This window comes from Sparus aurata, chromosome 21 (genome assembly GCF_900880675.1).
Source record: "Sparus aurata chromosome 21, fSpaAur1.1, whole genome shotgun sequence".
In the NCBI taxonomy this organism is placed as follows: domain Eukaryota; kingdom Metazoa; phylum Chordata; class Actinopteri; order Spariformes; family Sparidae; genus Sparus; species Sparus aurata.
In genome coordinates, this window is record NC_044207.1 from 21,980,371 (window position 1) to 22,001,450 (window position 21,080).

At 44.5% G+C, this 21,080-nt stretch overlaps 2 protein-coding genes across 4 annotated transcripts in view; both read right to left on the reverse strand.

The window, feature by feature from the left end:
• tns3 (tensin 3) overlaps positions 1-2,509 on the reverse strand; it is a 37,308-nt gene extending 34,799 nt beyond the window's left edge. The window contains exon 1 of one of the 2 annotated variants that reach the window (XM_030401553.1): positions 2,065-2,509. The gene's annotated coding sequence lies outside the window, so the exon portion shown is untranslated. The remainder of the gene's footprint in view (positions 1-2,064) is intronic. The other variant, XM_030401554.1, reaches the window with a different exon arrangement.
• A 2,133-nt stretch (positions 2,510-4,642) lies between these two features.
• dspa (desmoplakin a) lies at positions 4,643-21,080 on the reverse strand. 2 transcript variants are annotated; one of them, XM_030401551.1, is made up of 24 exons: positions 20,699-21,080; positions 19,564-19,648; positions 19,220-19,338; positions 18,814-18,958; positions 16,367-16,492; positions 16,135-16,194; positions 15,848-16,015; positions 15,656-15,760; positions 15,469-15,564; positions 15,257-15,382; positions 14,782-14,934; positions 14,505-14,659; positions 14,238-14,364; positions 13,909-14,095; positions 13,559-13,806; positions 12,951-13,132; positions 12,673-12,811; positions 12,100-12,293; positions 11,805-11,967; positions 11,487-11,570; positions 11,253-11,360; positions 10,901-10,999; positions 8,938-10,743; positions 4,643-8,433 (listed from the first exon to the last, which is right to left on the reverse strand). In XM_030401551.1, exons 1-24 carry the CDS (start codon positions 20,935-20,937, stop codon positions 5,200-5,202), a joined length of 8,148 nt encoding a protein of 2,715 aa, XP_030257411.1. In that variant the 5' UTR covers positions 20,938-21,080; the 3' UTR covers positions 4,643-5,199. The 2 variants fall into 2 exon arrangements, with proteins under 2 accessions (XP_030257411.1, XP_030257412.1); XM_030401552.1 differs by having other exon boundaries at positions 10,255-10,743; positions 20,699-21,078.

The window sequence follows — 21,080 nt, forward strand, 5'->3', positions numbered from 1 at the left end:
CTGATACCATCAGCTTCGCTGCTTCCAAACCGCCCTGTATTCATACTTGGCACGAGCGCGCGCCTCATACTGCGGGGATAACATGTCCACAGTGACATAACAGGCTGGCTGAAGGGCCCGCAGGAGGGACAAGGCCGCAGTTTGTTCTGGCCCTTTTCCTGTCAGGGGCTCTATATGTTTACGCCGTGGCTTCGTCACCCTTTCACTGCCGAAAAAGACCCGAAATAAGCAAAACTATGAGAACTATTGAGCAAAACGAAGCCACAGGGGGTGGGGAGCTGCGTATTTTGAGCGAAGTTTATTTAGCAACTCTGGAAGCCTAACGTGTATTTGTCCCGCGTCTTTATGGGATATTTCGTAAAAAATGACAGCCCTGGCTTCGGAGCAGATCTGTGCACCCATAGGGCTCCTAAAAGTACTCCCTAATTACCGTTCTCTATCCCAAGGTCATAGTGGAATGCGTTCCAAAATGGATTACGTTCCCACTCTCACTCTCTCATTCCCTCCATCTCTCCCTTTTTCTTTCGCCATTCTCTCCCCCCCCCCCAAAACCCCTTTTATTGCTTTCGTTCTCCTTCCTTTCTCCAGGTCTCCGTCTCTCTCTCTCCCTCTCTCTTGTTTAATGGCTTGCACATGTCAGCCAAGTGGCCGTGGCACCGCCGTGACAAAGTGAAATGCCCCGGCGCTCGGTCCCATGCTGTTCCCTTCGAGGGGTTAGATCACAGTGTTCTGCTTACTGTACACAAGCCCAGCCCTCTGCCAACCCATCTGTCCAAACCACACTATCAGGATCACCCATTCATCCGCCGCCTCCTCCAGCCTCCCTTTTGTAATTGCCGGCTGTTATCAGCAAGAGAAGGAAAACAAAAAAAAACTGACACTTTGGGACTCTTTCGCCTTGAGGGGCCAGATATTGTTCATACGACTCTGACCTCAAAATAGAAACCGCCAACAAAAGCAGTAATTGCCAGTTCAAAAAAAAATGTTTCTCCTGCCTCTCCAGGGTCTGTAATTAAAGCTAATCTTGAAAGAGTTTAGGCTGCAAACTGTTCGGAACAACCTGCATGGTTTATGTTGCTTTGCAAAAAGGAAGGTGCGCGGGCGGGTGTAAATGCAGGTGTGTGTCTGATTTCCAAGCAAAGGGGAAGGGAGGTACTGATAAGACTCAGGTGAAGAAGAAGAAGAAGAAGAAGAAGAAGAAGAAGAAGAAGAAGAAGAAGAAGAAGAAGAAGAAGAGCTGCTGTGATGTCAGGACGTTCGTACATGTCATCAACAATGGCTGCCTGAGAAACACAGCCCCTAAGGCCGCAAATACCACGCAGCAGCTGTAGCGCAGAAGGAAAAAAAAACGAACTCTCCTGTTCTGACTGTCTCCATCGTTCCTCCAACCACAGAGACGAGTCCGAACAGTCGACAAGGGACGGGTAAACACAGGACTGGTTTCTAGTGGAGCTCCACAGAGAAGTCATCCACAAGAATGGCCCCATATGTTTCACATTATAAAAAAAAAAAGGGGTCTCCAGTGCACCCGACAGCACAGGAACCCCCAAATTATAGCTGCTGCAGAACACAATTTGTTGAGGGGGGTGGAAAGACATCTAAAAAGCTAAAAAAAAAAAAAAAAAAAACTCAAAGAAGGTCAAGTCGAGGTGGGCAGTAAATAAATACTGTTTCACGTGAAAAAAAAAGAAAGGGGGAAAAAGAAACACAAGATCAGTGCTCGCTCAGTTTGAATGAGTCCCTTCTGTCTCCAGAGTGGCTGCTGGGTAGAGCTGAGGGACAAACACACACACACACACACACAGGACACAGCACACAGAGCCAAAGTAAATAAAGAGAGCAGTGGCCTGTTTTTGCTCTTTGAATAAATGAGCAAACTCAATGAGATGTGACTGAGCAAAGGGGCTAAAGAGACGAGGAAAAGCTCCCTGTGAGTGTGTGGAGCTCTAATCCTCATTCTTTTTTTCTTTTTTTTAAGCACTGACCAGCCCGAGTTTTTTTTTGTTTTTTGTTTCTTTTTTTAAAACCCTCCCTTTGCTTGTGATTGAAAAAGTTCAGACTTACCTTTTTCAAAACTGAGAGCTCTGATCCTCTCTCTCTCTCTCTCTCTCTCTCTCTCTCTCTGTCTGCTCCCCTTCTGTTTCTCTTTGTCAGTCAGAGCTGCTGAAAGAGGAAGAGTGGTTTTGTTTAAAGTCCTGCTCTCAGAGCCGTCAGCCCGTCACACAGGCTTCATGCAGGCTGGGAGGCTCATTGCTTCTTTTCTTTCTCTCTACTGCTGGAATCTGCAGCCGAGCTCACTTTTTCTTTCTTCCTTTTTTTTGTTGTTTTTAAATGTCCCAGCTTGGACCCGGTGCTGTCTGTCCTCGGCCTCCTTATCTGTGGATGTCTGTCGGTGATATAAAAACGGAGACCTGCTGCTGCTGCTGCTGCTCCACCACAGCGCACTTCCTTCAGTCCAGCCTGCCGCTGCAGCCGCCACAAGTCCTGGCATGGGATAGTCCTCCCACTGCGCCGCTAGGGCTGCCTGTCTCCCGTTGTTCCCTCCCCCTTCTCCGCGGCCTCCTCCCTCCCTCCCTCCGCTCCTCGCTCCGTTTGTTCTCACCCGCACGCCTCACACGCAGACGGAGACTTCCTCCAGCCAGCCTCCCCCCTCACCACACCACACCCCCCAAAAAACCCTCTACACATCTTAAGACAATGAAAAAGTTTGCAGGAATACAATCCGCTTTTTGTGTAAACAGCATAAGAGTCTCGTCAAAGTCTGATTCTGCAAGTTGATACGACAGGCGCAGGAAAAAAAACAAACAAAAAAAAAGGCGCGCAGACCAAATGATTTGAGTTTTTTCTGCATAGGCTGTATGTTTTGACTCTTAAAGGGCCACTGTGTAGTTTTAGAGAAGAGATTCAAACCCAGAATGTAAGTGTTTAAACGATTAATGAGATCATAATACAAACCCAGATATATTTCTTTCTTTCCAAACCTGAATAAACAAAATGTTCTCAGAGGGAAATAAGGTCCGCTAAACACAGTATGAAGCCAGAAAAAGAGTGGCAGGGTCCGCCACATATAAACAAAGTAACAAAAACAAAACAGAATGACATTGTGTTGTCCTTTAAGGTCGGCTTGTTTATTCAGTTTGTTTAGGCAGAAAAAAAAAAATCAGGCAATGACTTTTCACCATAAAGGCTGCAGCACTTCACAGTGTGATTTTATTTTTTCAAAATTATAACAAAATACAAAAAAATACCATAAATAAATGTAATGGTGAAAAATATTATAAAGCTCAAGAAAAGGAAAGATTGACGCAGTAAAACAGCAACAACAAACCTTCGAGGTCTGCTAAACAACTGGAGAGAATCGGAAACTTCTAAATAAACCTAATAATGTTCACCAATTTCTGATTTTTGACATTTTAAATGGTTGCCAGATATGTTTTTAAACTTCTGTGTAGGCTTTATGTAATATTTGTTGCCCTTTATCTGTAGGTTTCTATGTTCAAAATTCTCTATAAAAAGCCTATTTAAAAGTGTTCCACTTTTTTTGTGGTATCGTACATATTAGGCATATCAGTTATCGGCCTGGCTGATTGTTATTGCCACGATCAGTATCTTTTCGATTATCTGTATCTGTGTTTTCGTGTCCAGTTGGCGATAAATTAATTTAGAAATGAAATTCTTTGGCTTCTATGTTGGGTGTATATTCAGAGTATAGTGTTAAGCCAATTGGCAACAGTACAGTTGAGATTACCCTGTTAACCAAGAATAATGACTTCATTTATAATTGTCTTTTATGTTCAGATGCACATATCAATAATCATAAGAGCTGACAGGTCTATCTGTACTAAAACCTCCCGATCTCCAGTGCTCAAATTACCTTTAAGCCACAAGAGAATTAACACTTATTGTTGGGTCATTCATTTCCATGTGTTATATAAAAATAATAACAATTTAATATGTAGAGCTATAAAGAAGAATGTGGACATGCTTATTTACTAAACTATGGACTATGAATTATTAAAGAGGCCTTTAAGGTCAGTTTGTTTATTCTGTCATGAAAATCAATAAAACTACATAAAAATCTGTCAGTGAAGATCTCTCTCTCTCTCTCGTCTGATTAAGATTTCTTCCTCAAAACTGCAAAGTGCACCTTCAAAACAATATACATGTACTGTATGTATACTATCAAATGTATAGTCAATATTTTTCCCACCTCTCCACAGAGATCCAACGATTCATCCACGTTTGTGTGAGAAATGAGAGGGACTTCCAGTGAATGCAGTAGGGTAAAAAGTACTATTTGCCCCCAAAATACTGTGTAGTGAAAGTATAAAGTATCATAAAATGAAAATACTCATCTAAAGTACCTCAAAATTGTTATATTTCCATCGCTGCATGTTTATTCACATATGTAGTTATATAGAATTTTATATTATAACCAAAGTTTACAAATGTGTTTTTTAAAATGTAAAATGTGCTGTTGAGGGCTGGCAGGATAGAGAGGCATGTTTAAGCATTAGCGCCATCTGTAGGTATAACTGGATACTGCTTGTGACACACAAATGTAAGAAAGCCTCTGCCCATACAGTTTCAGTGTTTAAGGCACAATACAGATACCTAGCTAGTAAATGAATGAATGAGTGAATGAAGATTGTTATGACAACTTTATTTGCAATCACTTGAGAATAACATCGTAGTGGAGGGAATTTTTCATGTTAATCATTACTTTGTCAAGTCAGCATTTCAATTCAAACCAAAAGCATTTTCTACGAACAACAATCTTTTATATATATATATTTATATAAGTCAGGCTGCAAAAAACTACTACAAAAAATAATAAATCTGCATGGTAAAACTGTGCTCAACAAGCATATCTGTTAAAATCTACAAAAGCCTTATATTAAAATAGCTATGAGAAATATATCCATTCAATATTTATGCATTAGCACAAGAGCATTAATTGAACTCGGCATTAAATGTATTGTTATTCAAGCACCAAATCACCAGAAACTGCAAACAATCCAAACACTTGTGTATTACTTGTGTATATGTAAATGATTTTAAAATTAGATTCAGATCTCAAACAAACTTCCCAAAATCTCAAAGGTAGCAGGAAAAAAAAATAAAAAATTATAAAAGCAAACTGCATAGTAACTGCTGGTGATAACTCGTGTCGTTTCATTTTTTTTCGATTGCTGTGTTTTAAGACTGAGAGCTGGAGCTATAGGTAGCAGAGCTGGAAGTGTAGCTGTAGGTGTAATTAGAGGAGTAGTCCACACTGCCTCTGCGAGATCCACTCCTTGAGCCGGCGAGGGAGCCGGCCCTGGACCCAGAGCGAGATCCTGGGTTAGAGACATTGTAAGGGCTGCTGATTCCCTTGGAGGAGATTGAGGAGGCCTGCAGCATCTTCATACCATTGCTTTCCTCCACCATGCAGCCATCCATGGCTTCCTTGTAGGAGATCCTTAGTTTTGTCTTGGGACAGGTCAGATACTTCTGGTGGTTCCGTGTGTCCTGAAGCTTCTGGGCTCCCTGGCCATCTAACCAGCCTCTGCGGATCGCCTCTTCGATGGTGATGCGACGCCCAGTGCCAGGCTCTACCAGGCCTCCTGTCAGGTACTGGAACTCCAAAAATCTATTGCCAGCTTCATAAGGCAACCATGCCTCCTTCACCGCCTCTGCTGCAGACATCCTCCGTTTAGTCTTCACATCCTCAAAACCAACAAAGGCTTTCTGGGCAGCTTTCAGCTTATTGGCCATGCTTTCATCAATGATGCTCTGATGGACAGCATCCTGCAGCGACAGTCTCTCACCAGTGGCAGGGTTGATGATGCCACCTGTGCATGCCTGGGCCTCCAGTAGCCTCTGTGCAGTAAGAGTGTCGACTATGCCTCTTCGCAGAGCTTCAGGAATAGTTATTTTCTCCAAGGTCTCTGTGTCGAAGATTGCCCCCACAGGGCTGTGGTCGTCGAACATGTCAGGGGGAGAAACGGTGATAGAAATACTGCTGAAGCGTTTACGGACGGTGGGAGAGGATGGTGCGAGCTGGGTGGGGCTGCTGCAGGTGACCATGTCATCGACATTGCTGGCTGCAATGGTCAACTCAGTGCTGCTGCTTCTTTCGGTAATTTGGTCGGCAAAATGGGTCAAAGACAGCTTTCCGGCACGATACTGATCCAAAGAGCTCTGGTCAATGATACCACGCTCCAGGCAGTCCTTGATGTCATACTGGGTTCCTGTTTTCCTGTCCACTATCACCAAACGAGCAGAGCCATCGGACCCCGTGATAGTTATTTCCTCCCACTCGCACTCCTGCTCAGACAATTCCAGGAATGTGTCATAATCAATGAGCTCCCGGTGGTAAGCTTCCCGCACCGACATCTCCTTCCCAGTGTCTGGGTCAACGATCACGACCCGCCTCTTGCGAAGGACATTGGTACGGCTCTCCTCTGTCTTCACGGGCTTCTTCTTGTCTCTGAGAGGCAGGAGGATGAGACCTGTTTTGCGATCTTTGATGCACCTGTCCTTCAGCTGTAGATATGTCAGGTTCTCCTTAGTATTGGGGTCAAAGAATCCTTTTGTGTCATCTCCCTCGTAAGTTAGGATCTCATTCATCTCTTTACCAAAATATCCCCTTCTATGGGCTACATCAACATCAATACGGTGGCTCTCTTTGGGGTCAATAATCCCACCACTGGCAATTTGGGCCTCAAGAAGACGGATTCCATGGCCTTTCTCAATAAGATCTTTCTCAATAGCCTGGAAGAGGGAGATTGTGTTTCCTGTGGCTGGGTCAGTGTATCCGGTTACTGCCTTCTCTGCAGACAACAGCTTGGCCTTAAACTCTTTTCCTACCAGGCCTCTCTTTGCGGCCTCTTCAACTGTCAGGAAGATATTGTTGACTGGATCAACAATGAAGCCCGAGGCAGCTTGGGCCTCAAGAAGCTCCAGGGTGGTTCCTCTCATGAGCAGCCCTTCCTTCATTGCCTTATAGAAAGGCAGTATTCGGTCAGAAGCCTCCTCATAGATCCCTGCGATGCAAGTGCTGCCATAGAGATAGGACTTCAGCTTGTCTTGAATTTCGCTGCTGGTCAGCGTGCCGTCCTTGTACTTCTGCAGATCAGTTTCATCCAGCAGTTCAGAATTGATAAGGTCTGTGATAGACACTTCACCACGTATGCCCTGCACTTTGATGTCTTTAATTGGTTTTTCTGGAGCACGGAGCAGAAGCAAGCCAGCTACTGGTTCTACTGTACACCTCTTCCTAAGGTCATTGTAGCACGTCTTCTCTCCTGTCGCCGGATCTAGGTAGCAGGCGGGTTTTTTGTTCAAAGCCCTGTAGAGGTCCTCATCAATGAGATTGCGATCCAATGCCTGATCTTTTGTAAGGAACACACTCAGAACTGGGTCCAGTATGCCTCCAGCAGACTCCTGAGCCTGGAGCAAGCGGACGGCTGTGTCTTTGTTTACGCGGCCCTGTTTGCAAGCCTGACCCACAGATAACACTTTGCCGGAGTATGGATCTCGGAAGCCTGCGCTAGCTGCTTCAGCTGTGGCCAGGGTGTCTCTGTCTTCTGTGTCTACAATCCCTCTTGAGCAGGCAGTATCCACAGGCATCCTCTCATTATATGCGGGGTCAATTATGTAGCCTGTTGCTGCCTGAGCTTCCAGGAGCATGAGGGCGCTCTCTGGGCTCAAGAGCTTCTTGTGTTTGGCTTCAGTGAATGGCATTTTACCTTGACAACCTGTCATCATGCCAGCAATGACGCCGGTGCCCTTTAGACGAAGTTGGATGTCTGCAGCTACCTCATCCACCGTCTTTTTTCCCTTCAGGAGCTGTTCAAGAGTGGCCTTACTGATTATACCACAGTCACAAAGCTGGTGGGCTGTGACTTTACGGCGCACCCCGTCGAATAACAACTTGGATGGATCGATTGTCGGGACCTTTTCATCTGTCTGGGTATACCTGTTCAGAGAGCAGGGCTTCTGCCGCAGCCTCTCTATCTCTCTCTCAAGGGCGTCTCTCCTGTGAGCCAGGTCTGATGCCTCCTTTTCAGAGATCGACAGACGGTTCTTGTACCTCTCCTCTACACTCTTCAGCTCTCTCATGAGCCTATCAATCTCACTCTTCAGGGAGAGCCTCTCCCGCTCTGCCTTGTCTCTGTCTGATTCACACTGCCTGATCTTGCCGTCTTTCACCTCATACTGGCTCTTCATGTAGGTGAACTCCTTGTAGATGGAATCCTTCTCATCCTGCAGCCTCTGTTTGTTGCGGAGCTCAGTCTCTAGCGTGAGCTTGATGCGGTTGAGCTCCTCTTCCAGGCGCTGATAACGGGTCTTGTCCTGCTCCAGCAGTTTAAGCCTGGACAGCAAACCGTCCCTCTCCAGCTGCAGCTCACTGTACTTGCTTTCGAACTCATGCACCGTCATGGATGTCTGGGGAGAGATAAGAAAAACACATTGTCACATCTGTAGAGAAATGCCAATAAGTCATGCACAGAGCAAGTAACCACAATTCTAATTAATAAATCATCAACAGGATGACACATGGCTCTACTTAGCAGAATGTTGTACGACTTCATCAACAATAATAAATAATAATAATCATAAAATCAAACTGAATGTCTTTTGGATTATTGGTTAAACCATAATAATAATAATGATAATGCATATATATTAGGGGTTGTGTATTCATGACATCTGTTAGTATGCATTGATTCATTGTTATTATCATATGAGTTAGGATCATTCTCTTAATGTGCAAAGTAAAAGGGTGAACAAAGTGCATTTCTAAGCAAAAGCATCTGTGAGTAAATGATTACATGCGTCGACTCAGCAAACACAAAAATCAGTCTGGGTGCACCTACAAGCATTCATGCAAAAGTAAGAAATAATTAGTTGATATATGTGGAGACGATCCTTCGGGGTACTCAATAATACCTCAATTGATTGCTTTTGGAATTTGTTTATTTCCAATTTAAGCTTTTCTCTCTCCTTGGTCAGGTCGCTGATGAGAGCCTGGAGCTCCGCGGTCCTCTTGCTGCTACTCTGAAGCTCGACATGCAAGGCTGAGATCTGAGTTGCACTCTCTTCATCAACAGCGCTCTTGCTAAGCTTCAGGTTATCCCTCTCCTGTCTAACTGCCCTCAGCTCCTCCTCCAACCTCAACCTCTCCTTCGTCAGGTTCTGCGTAAGAGTCTTCAGCTTTTCGATCTCTGTAGTGTGGTCGTTAAGCAGGCGGCTCTTCTCCTCAATGGTCTTGTACAGGTTCTCATTACGTTGGTTGAGCTCAAAGATTTTACCCTGTTCCTGCTGGAGTTTCTGCTTGAGTGCCCTCAGCTCTGCTGTGACTGATGCCAGTTCCTGCTTGGTGACTTTATGCTCCCTCAGGCTCCTGTCCAGAGCCTCCTGGAGGGCACTGAGGTCCTGCTCATGCTTCCTTTCAGTGGTGGAAACCTCTACCTGGATAGACTTCAGTGTGTTGATTGTGGTGACGTGCTCTTTGCAAGTACGTGTCATCCTCTCCATCTCTGCTTCCATTCTCTTTCTACGTGTGAACTCCTCCTGGTTTGCCTTCTTTTGCTTCTCCAACTCAGCTTCCATCCCACTCAGAGAGCACTGAAGCTCCCGGATACGGCTCTGCAGCCTGTTAGAATCCTGCTCAACCTTGGTTTTCTCAGAGGTCTGTTTCTCCAGTTCTACCCGGGTGATGCGGATCTCCTGCTCGGACATTTTAAGCTTGTTAATTGCCTCCAGATAAGAGGTGTTCTTTGACTTCAGCTCTGCCTCGAGCTGCTTCAGGTGACTGACTTCCAACTCCAGAGCTCTCCTCTTCTTGCTCTCCTCCTCGAGATTAAATGTTAGTGTGCTGATCTGCCTGGTCTTTTCCTGGTTTGTTTTGGTGGCATCCTTTAGTTTGAGCTCATCATCTTGTCTCTGCTGCTCTAGTTTTCTCAGCTGAACCTCCAACTCACTGCGCAACCTCGTCTCTTTCGTCACTGACGCCCTCTGCTGGCTAACCTCCTGCTCTGCCCTGTGTCTCTGCTCTTCTGTGTGAGAAATGGACTGCCTCAGTCTCCTCAGCTCCTCTTCAACATCCCTCTTCTCAGCAGTCAGTCTGTCAACTTGCTGTCTCAGGTCAGCGGCGTCCTCCTCTTTCTGTTGTGAGGCTTTCAGGATCGTGGTCTTGGTGACGTGGATCTCTGTCTCATATGTCTGCTTAAGTTGACTAATCTCCTGGGTACACTGTGTTCTTACCTTTGAGATATCTGATTCAGCAGCTCGTCGACGTGCCGCTTCCTCATCTAGCAGCATCTTCATCCTCTCCAGTTCACGTTCCTTGTCCTTCACTGACTTTTCCAGGTCAATCTTGGTCCAGTTGAGTTCCTCCAGTTCCTTCTGTCGGCGGCGAACCGCCGCCTCATACTCTTCCTGCTGGCTGTTGTAGCGTTCCTCTGCCAACCTCCTTTTCCTCTTTTCTTCATCCAGCTGGTATTTAATGCGCGTCAGCTGGTCACTGAGATCTTGAAGCTGGCTGTGCGTGCTGTCCAGGCTCGCAGTAACTTGCATTACTGAGGTTCTCTTCACTTCCTCCACAGTAAGGAGCTGATCTTTCGATTGAGAGAGCTCCAGTTTGAGGCGGGCTAAGTCATCCTCCAGCGACTTGTTTTTCAGATTGCCGTCCCTGATTTCTTCCTTTAGACACCTCACTTTCTCCTCCAGCAGTTCGATCTTGGTGTTCCTCATCTGAAGAGAGCAATGACAAAAACCAAAACAGCCTCAGTCATTTAATATTGTTAAACAAACCTATTAGCTCATGTCTCTTTTGTTTATCCGACACACAATATCATTTACTTACAGAAACACACAACTCTAAATGGCATCATAAAAACCTGATCCTCACCTTCAGCTCTTCCATGTTCTTCAGCAGCTCCCCGAGGAACTTGTAGTAGTCGCTAGAGCGGGTGAGTAGCTCTATGTAGCGGGACTGGAGATCAGCCGACTGTTGGAGTAAAAAATGAGAGGATGAATACTGATGTCTGAGTAAGGTCTTTAAATGAAACGTGCAATTAAGGGATTAACCTTTAAATTAGTTACATGAGCTGGAAGTACAATATGGAAATTGCAAATAGTTTAATGAATATTGATGAAACAGAAGATAATGAATACTTGTCCGTATGATAACTAACATGCATTAATGATGTCTAACTGAAAATAGGTTTAAGTGTGACTCAGTGGAGAGATGGCACTCATACCTCTTGTCTGACCACAGACGCGGGGGACTGCAGCATTGTTCTCTTGATGGGAATGTTAAGCAGAGTTTCCAGGCCTGAACTGTAGGAAGCCAGCTGCAGCTCGTAGTCCTGAAAAACACATGACACATCCCGGACTTTACTGTTGTGAACTTAAGTTTCTCGCGCTCATCAACTTGGTTATCTGCACCAAAATGTTTTAAAAATGAATGACAGCAGTGCGCTCTGAGGACCTACCTTTATGGAGGCGGCACAGCTGTCTGCGTTTTTATGCACATCCTCTACTTTCTCCTTCTTTCCTTTAATTTCAGTGTGAAGGGCCTGTGCGATCAGCAAGAGACGGTCATTAAATGCACTGGTGCTTTTGCTAAGACACCTATCACTTTATTATGGCATTATTATAGGTGGTTATTCAACAAAACACACACCTACAACAATGCTCACCATCTCAATGAAAGTGTCAATGGTGGACATGCTCAATCCGAAATCCTTACCGGTTCAGTTAAAACATTATTACTGATTATAATATGTTGACGTAAACAATGGAAGACGTGCCTTCTGCTGGTTGAGGTGATCCATTAGAGTCTGGATATCACTGAGCTTTGCCGTCTGAAGGGTGTCCTGGCGCTTCCTGGCATTGTCTATCCACTGCTCCAGGGAAGTGCTGCTCTGCTGATAATGTCTCAGCTGTTTCTCCTGCTTCTCCAAGTCCCACATTCTGAGGAGGAAAGAGTGGGAGAAAGATGAAGGGATTGTTTTGTTAGTGTTGTTGCAGACAATGAGTAATACGGAGTTATGGAAAAATATGCAAAGCAATTGAAGCGAAGCGTAGGTGAACAGACTATCCTACCTGCTGTCGATCTGGGTTTGGATGCGGCGCCAGCGGTCGGACATCTGACCCACCAGTTCTGAGTATTTGGACAGGTCCACGTCACACTTGTGGAAAGAGTCTGAGACTTGACCATTCCAGTGCACTGCTTTAGCCAGGTCCGACTCCAGAGCCGTCATCAGGTCTCTTTTTTGCTCCAGTTCGCTCTTCATTAGCTGCAAGAGAGAATCACATAAAAGATTAATTTATATTTGCTCATGTTCACTATTGAAAGTCTTTTTTAGAGTTGGGTGCTATGGCGACATATACATCATATGATTTGAAGCATTAATGTACAAAAAATACACCTCGATTTATGAAGTAATCAATGAAAAAAATAAGTTCCTGTCTGGGTAATTTAGCCATAATTTTCACCTGTGTATCTAAATCGTCACATGCTCTTCAACAGCAAATGGAATTGTCTACTTTTTTGTAGAATAAGTATTCAGTTTCTTTTACTTCCGTAAAAATAGCAATACTGCAACATTTTGATATTCTATTGCAAGCAAGACAAGAGACTGCAGTTTAAACGAAAGATGGAAAGGTGTCTCGAACCCTCAGTGTGTTGCGATAGTCCTCCACCTCTCTAAGGTCCAGAGAGGTGGTTTCCTTCTCTGTGAGCCGGGCCTCGTGGACTTTAACGATGTCTTCGGCCTGGAGAAGACTCTGGAGCAAACCCTTCAGGGCTGACAGTCTGTCAAAGAGAAACACGTAGCTGTTATATTAAATACACTGGACTTTTAGTACAAAAAAGTGATTATACTTGACGATCGGTCATGATATCGTGCATTATTTACTCAGTCATTGTGTGATAAAGGACGAGAACAATGTACCTTTGAATGTAGGCTGAGTAAAGACCCTGCAGGCCTCCCAGCTTTAGGTTGATGATTTCCAGCTCAGACTGGAGGAACCTGGCTTGCTCGGAGTCTGGTGCTATCCCTTCCAGCTGCTTTTTAATCTTTTCTCTCAGTCGCAGGTACTCGTCGTGAATGGAGTCCAAATCTTGGTGCACATCCTGGACATAAATATGTGACAATGAGTTACAGTCGCAGAACACCCCCAAATCCTCTTACCTGTAGTGCTATTTATTCATCTAGATGTTCAAGATAATCAAATGACCTTGTCAGTAGATTCATGTAGAAACTATTTCCTCTTTATTGAAGTACACCCACTAACTGTATGGAAATGTGGTCTACTCATGGACAAGAGGCTCGTGCTCGTAACAGTGCGTGACGTATATGTAGCTTGGTTAGCTAGCCATGCACGCTAAATGCATGCTTCCTTCTGCGACTCACACCAAAATAATCTTGATGGATAAATAGCACGACAAGTAAGAGACTAAATATGATTTTCTAAATTTCTAATTGTTTTCTTTATAACTTGGAACCTCCTTGGAACCTCGTTTTGAATTAGATGGAGCAATTCATGAGAGTTTACATACCTGCACTCTCTGGATGTGCACTGAGCACTCATGCACACTGTTTTCTCCCAGGGGAACGTGCAGGTGGCTGGTGAGACTGGACTCGGCCAGCTCCAGCCTGCGTCGAATCTCCTGCAGGCTGCTGAGCAGGGTAAGGCTGAGGGTGGAGCTGGTTGTGACTTTGGGGGGCTTTGGGGTAGTCACAGGCTTGACAGTTTCCTTCTTTGGGGATTCAGGCTTCGCTCCTCCGTCCCCTTTATTGGTAGAAACTGGTAGAAAGTTTAGAGAAAATGAATTTACAGTGGACAAACCAGCAAACATTTTACAAATTTAGTGGCCTGACATTTTAGGTATGAAGCCATTTAACTCACCATAGGTAGGCAGCTGGATAATCAGAGTGTCGTAGTGGCTCTGGGCTTTATCGAAGTGGCCCTGGATGGTTTTCTTCTCCTCCTCTCCGAACATCTCAGAACCTTGGCTGGTACGCAGGAACTCCTGGTAGTGTGTCTCAAGTCTTTTGATGATACTGCGGTACTCATCAGGGCGCATGTTGGACAGCTGCGAGGCAACGGAGAGGGGTTTAGGTCAGTTAAAATGCACAAACTCTTGCAGATCTGATGGAAACTGAATAAAATCCAGCTTTGCTTGGTATGAAAACAGCAAAATTCTGAAGTTTGCTGCACTCTCCGTGATTTCCTACCATGCTAAGCGTGAGGGAGTTGATGTAACTGATGTCCTTGCGGCAATACTGCCAAGAGATGAGACTCCTGATGTTGATGTAGAGCTGGTTCCAGATGCCCATGATGGCTTCATAATACTGCTCATTCCTGGGGAACAGCACAAGCCATTAACCACTATTAACTATTTATGAAACTATATCTTTGTTCTAACATACAACTATTAAGCCATGTCAACAAAATATATACTACCAAGACCAAAGGAAGACTGATTGTCAAGTGTTTCTTACTTGGTGGCAAGGCCAATGCTGAGCGGGTTCGGCGGGGGGATCAGCAGACACACGGATGGGATCATCATGTCCAGACCTCCTGGTCCAGTCACGAGCCACTTGCTGCGCTGTGAGTTGTCCTTCAGGATGCCCTCATTGCCGCACAAAATTCCTTTCTAAAGCACAAAGCAGAAGAGAGCAAAAACTGAGTAACAGCTGTAATAACTCACATCAGAGGTCAGTGCCGGTGTGTGTGTGTGTGTGTGTGTGTGTGTGAGGGAGAGAATTCCCATCCCACCTGGTCTTGCTTAAAGTCACATAAGGCCTTGACTATGACGGGGCTGCTGCTCTTCTCCTCAGGGTTGCGAGGCTTCAGCCTGACGATGGACTTGGATTTGTTGACCAGACTTTGGACCTGCCTCTTATTCTCCACGATTTGCTCCTTCTCTCTCTGTCAACGCGCAAAAATCTGTGTTTTTAATTGAACCTCTTTGCCCTGCAACTATTATTTCAAGATCGAAAACTCTAAATGGCTAAAATGTAATATTATCATTTTGTAGCATCCAGTATTTTGTATTTCATTTTAATAGATCTGACACGCAAGCATTTGTAATTGGTAACATCTGGCTCCCTGGGCCGTGCAAGCTATTCCACTTAGACTCTAAACTGGCCTAACCCGTTCACCAGACATGCAAATTGCTGCCACCCCGTGTCACTCAGCCGAACAATCAGAAAATACTCGCGTCCTAGACAAAACAAGAGATTAAAAATACCTCCAGGTTTTTCAGGAGTTCAATGAGGTTCTCCAGTTGGGTGTTCTTGTCGCAGGTGAACTTGCTCCGGATGGTCTCGTGCTCCTTCTGCAGCTTCGAGTAGGTTTCATTGGCCTCCTTGAAAAACTGAAGATGGCAGCAAGAAGCTTTAATTCGCGTTCGTGTGCAAACATGCAGGGCTGTATTTCCATGAGGGCGAGAGCAGGACTTACTTGGCTGTAGGCAGCATTCTCCTTCAAATGAGTGCTTATACACTTAGTGATCTGGAGAAGCCAGCTCCACTGGGTCTGCAAGGTGTCCATGTAGGCCTGCGGTCGCCACATAGACTCATCAGTACAAGAGCAACTGAATATTTGTGGTTCAGGTTGGCAAACACCCACATAGAATAAGACAACGTACTTGAATCTTATCTGAGGCCGGATGGTTGCTGTTTACGAGTCCATCCGACTTCACTTTCAGCTTGTTCAGCTCTTTCTCCTTCTCCTCCAGGTCACTCATCATTCTCTGTCAGGAGAGTATAACATAAGTAATGCAAAAGACTAGACTGTGGAGATGTAACTAAGGTTTTAATGGTATAAGATTCAGCTTTACCGAGTAGCCCTCTTGCTTCTTGGGGATGTAGACGTCGATGTTCTTGTCTCCCCAGTCGAACATGAGCTCCTCCTCCTCCCTCTCGTTCACCCACATGATGGATCGGGAGATCTCATCGATGATGCTCTGGAGCTCACGCAGCTGACTTGTGCGGTTGTGGGACATTTTCTGACACAGATGAGGAAGCACAATTACACATCTGATACCCAAAGGAAAACGAGTGATGAGAGCAATGAAGCTCAAAACCATTTTTTTTTTTTTTTTTTTGTAAAAGAGTTCGGCTCTACCTGCAGACTGTCCCATTCTTGTTCCAGGAGCTGGAGGTTGTACCTGTCGCCCTTTTGGCTCTGAAAAAAAAAGAGATTTTGTTTGTTTTTTAAACAACATCACAAAAGAGCAGAAGTTTGATGCCAAGATGTTCATCCTCCTTAACAACTATATAATACATAAAGACCAAACATTGGGCTAAATTAGTCCAAGTTTAAAGGAGTAAGGATGAAGCACTCCGAGACCGCTTACCAGTTCATCTCTGGCACGGTCTACTTCCTGGCTCCTCTGCAGAGAGCTGTGGGTTCTGTTGTGGCTCATGATTTGCTTTTCTATGGTGGCCTGGTCGTCTCCCCACGGCGCCGTCTCGATCATGCGCTGCAAGATGCAGAATCACAGTTTATTAACTTAACAAGTTCTAAAAACAAAATAACAATAAGAAAATCGACCTCAAACTGAAGGGAAACCACATATTTTCTGGAACTGTAGTATATATTATTATTATCATCTTTATTGACAGACTCCAGGTCCAGATATAATTTTTTATTTTTTTTTTGTCTATAAAAGAACATATACTTTATTAGGTATAAGCACCATCAGTCAATCAGCTACCTACAAGTCGGCGCTGGAAATACTAGTCGGTTAAACTTATAAATGATTGCAAAATGAATCGGAATTCACTATCCTAACCAAACTGCAGTGTCTATACAGTTCTCACATGTTTGTATTTATATTCTTTAACTGAAAAGCTAGCAATTTTTTTTACCCATTTGTATATATACATACATTTCTAAGAACAAAACCAAATATCTTCTGTTTATATACATATATGGGGGTGCTATATTCGTTTCTTTCACCTGTTTTTTGCAAAGTAAACATCTGTTTCCTTCCTAGCATTGTGTAGTCGCTGGGAGAATCTGAATCCCTACGTCAGTAACGCTCTTTAAAATATTCAGAGTAATCAACTCAGTAAACCACAGTATTCAGCGTGCCATCTTTGTTGTTTGAGGCAACCGAATTCTAAATCTGAGCTGATACACTTCTATATCCCAACTTTAACTTTATGTCCTTCCCCTCTTTGTCCTCCAGGTGTCAGCATATTAGCACCGAGTGCACTGTTAGGCAGGAAACTATCCCAACTATTCCCCCCCCTCGTCCGCTGCCTCAGCTTTGATAAGAGCTCTGCCAGCACAACGACTTCAGCCAATCCCTGATCTTTACTCGCATTCTTTTCTCTCTGTCTTTTTTTCCTTTGTCCTCTCACCACTCCTTGCTCCTTCGTGGTTACCTCGCTGGAAGCTACACAACACAACAAGGCTATTAAGAGAGACAGTCGTGTAAATGTCTCGAGAAGGGAGCAAAGGTTAACAAAGCTATGTTATGTTCTGTCGGCCCTAAAAAGCAGCGCGGAGTGACAAGAAGGTACAAAATGGCAGAAATGTGGTGATGGGGTGAAGATCGGGAGTGGCAATACCTGAAGCATTAAGACATAAAACCGTGTGAAGAGATGTTTCTACATATGATGACGGGGGGGGGGAAATTAGTGACGCAACAAAGAGGGTGAGGCCTGAAGTGGTGACAGAATGACAGGGTGTGTTTTTCTTTTGGTTGAGTGGGAGGGTCGGGGAGGTAGAGAGTAGAGAGTGGAGAGCAGAAGGGCGTTTTCCCACGAGCATGTCAGAGATCTGCTGCACTGTCGCGTCCCATAACAACCGACTCAGTGTCACATTTCACACTCCTTCACTTCTACTTTTCTTTCTGCCTCCACAGCGTCTTTTTTTTATTTTATTTACTGTACCAGTCTTGCTCCCCCCCCCTCGCTATCTCTTAGCTTCCCCCTTTTATTTCTCTCTCTCTCTTTCTCTCTCTGTCTCTCTCTTCATTCTCAAATGGCTCCCTTTGTTTCAGCCTCTTGGCCTCCTTTCGCTCACGGATCAGGTTTAGGCAGCGCGTCCAGATGGTTTCAGTTACAGGAGGTCAGAATAAGTGATAGGATAAAGTGCATCCCCCCCTTCATTCTCCTCCTCCCCTTTCCCTCCCCTCTTGTTAAAAAAAAAAAAAAGGGAAAAAAAAAAAGAAAACAGTGCTCGCTTATGCACCCCCCTGCACAGGCATGCACACACACGCAGGTGCGGGTATTTCTCAGGGTTTTAATAAAGAAGTCCCAGAATGCGTCAGACGAGCAGAGTGATGCAGGTAACACATCCTTTCCCGGTTGCACAAAAAAAAATTAGTCATTACAAGTTCATTGTAAATAAAAAAAGAAATCGAATGAGTAACGATTTTCGTTCGAACACGTGGGAGGAGCTTTGCCGGTAACCGAGGAACTAAGATTTCACTTTTGACTCCACGCGCAATTACCACACTGTGGGAAAAAGAATCTGATATTGATTAGAACAGTGTAATCCATATTTGTTTCCTTAAGGTGTTGTCGAGGAAGACAGTTGTTGTTTAGACTCATTTTCCAGATCTTCAGATATTACCGCTGTGGTTTGGGTTGGGTAGGGTTGGGTAGGGTTGGGTTGGGTAGGGTTGGGCAGTATTTGGCTCCCGAGAAATGAGTCTCGATCAATTAGACTATCCCCAGAATCAGCTACACCCAGAAGCATCACAAACACTCAGACACCGCCCCACACGTCTTCTAGTGAGAATCCTGCATGTCAAACCTTCAAATGGCTCTTAGGAAATCAAGGGCTCACCTTCTGTTGAGTGATCCAGCCCATGGCGTCGTTGAAGGCCCTCCCCCCGTCGAGGGAGCCCACGCTGCCTCTGTTCCGTCTTATGGTCTTACCGCCGAGTAGTTGCTGCTGCAGACCGCTGTGCATGTGCTGGAGCTGCTCTACACTGTGGAAATTGAACAAAAAGGAAAAAATACTAAGTGAATCTTCCAGTGGCACACTCACTGACTTCAAAGAGCTAATACACATGACTGGGAATAATATCTAAGGCTTTCTTTATATAAGGTATGGTTCAGCTTTAAAAATAAATCAGATGTTGCTCTGATGTTGCCATGTTTTACCCATTTAACGCCGACTACCTTGAAGTTGTGGGCATGGTTACTCAAATGAGTATACACGCACACACACACACTGCACCCTGTCTTACTTTTGGAAGATGTCATTAGGGACGCGCATCTGCTGCAGCTCTCTGCCACAGAGCTTCATCTGATCCATGCTCTCCGAAGCCATGACCAGCATCGTCTCCGCCTCCGTCGCTGGACCCCCCTATAAAAAAAACACAGCACAGACACAGCGTTTTAGCCCCCTGTCGATATTATACTGCGCTGACGATATTGTCTGCGTTTTAAGGAAGTGAAATCCAAGGAAAATATTCGAAACAGCCTCATCATCAAGAAATGTTATAAATGTGTAACCGAATGGGTTATCTTCCCGTTCTGCCCATAAGAAGGGAAGGCAAACACTTGAGATTGGTGCGATGACTTTACTTACACCGTGGAGCACCATTTTTGCACGCTGCAGGTAATCTTGACACTGGCTCATCAGGAACATGGCTTTCTGATGGATAGCCTGCACACTACATGAGAGAAAAAAAAAATAACAGAACATTTTTAGGAAAAGAACTTGTGAAAAAGAAAACAAAATCACCATGAATAGATACAAAAATACAAAACACTTGATTTTATTAGCACTTACTTCTACACAGCCAGGATTACTGAGAAATATTAAACAAAGCATGTCATCAGCTGACAGCCAGGGGATTTCTTTTGGTGTGGGGGAGCTTTAAATAAGAAACCAATTGGACTGGATGCTGTTAATATAGTTGATAGGTTACTAAACTGTGCAAATGCTCGTAAACTTGATGGAAATTAGGTCCAACTTTTTTGAATGAGCAACAGATCAACAATGAACAGCAAAAGAAAGCACTACGTTGTTTTTCTGATGAGGAATTATCCTGCAAAAATAAATGATACATTGATATTATGCAACACTCATTCATTGTTTTTTTTAAAAAGAGAGAGTCACTTAAGAATTTGTCTCTTTAATCTCCACTTGAATCAAATCCCACATGGTTTACACTTTGCTCTTCATGAGTAAAGCATTTAGTGGGAAAGTCTTTTGAAATACTATTTTTTTTTTAAAAAAACCCATTCTGTGGAAAAGCTCTGACACAGACACAACTATTACAACATTGGACACTGACATCATGATGCATGACAGGGAAGGGGAGGGAGGGGATTCAAGGGGTGTGTGTGCAAAATATTCCTTTTGTTATTCATTATATTGGGCAAGAGTGATAGCTGGATTTACAACTGAGGGTTACTAAGATACACAGCTAGTGGAGGTGGGGGATCCATTCAGAAGAGTTTATTTATGTACAAATTGCCCAGACGCGCATTCATCCACTTTCTGTTTCGTTGGGCCAACTAACTAACTTCGCAGTGGCGTTTACAAGCAAATAAAAACTTTAAAAAAAAAAAACATTCCCACATGGAGATAACATTCCTCAAAATACACATTAATTTGTTTGTTTTAGTAAGTTAATTTCTCTACGTCACCTTTTTGTTACAGGCTACGTTTTTAAATAGCTAACTTGAAAAGCAACAGGTGCCCTCAAACGTCTCACCTCATTCCACCTCCACCTCCGCCGCCGCCGCCGCTGACTTTCATCGTCCCGAGCCCCCCGCCGTGCATGGAGCTCCGGGTGAAGGTGGTGTGGGTGTACCCTCCGCCGTCCTGGAAGTCCTGGAAGCCGTTCCCACCGGCGAACACCTCACCTCGAAAGCTAGCGCTCGTCAAATCCGGTCGCGAGTTACTCCTCGGGCCCATGGAGTATAGTTTCGGGTTTGAGCCGTACATACTCATGTTTAGCGTTTTTTGGGGGGAATAACAAATAAGAAAAGTTTTGCCGTCCTCTCCTCTCCTCTCTGCTCCGCTCTGCTGTCCACACAGAGGACAGAGCTCTCTCTCCCCTCCCCGTCTCCTGTTGCGCAGATAATGGCACTGCT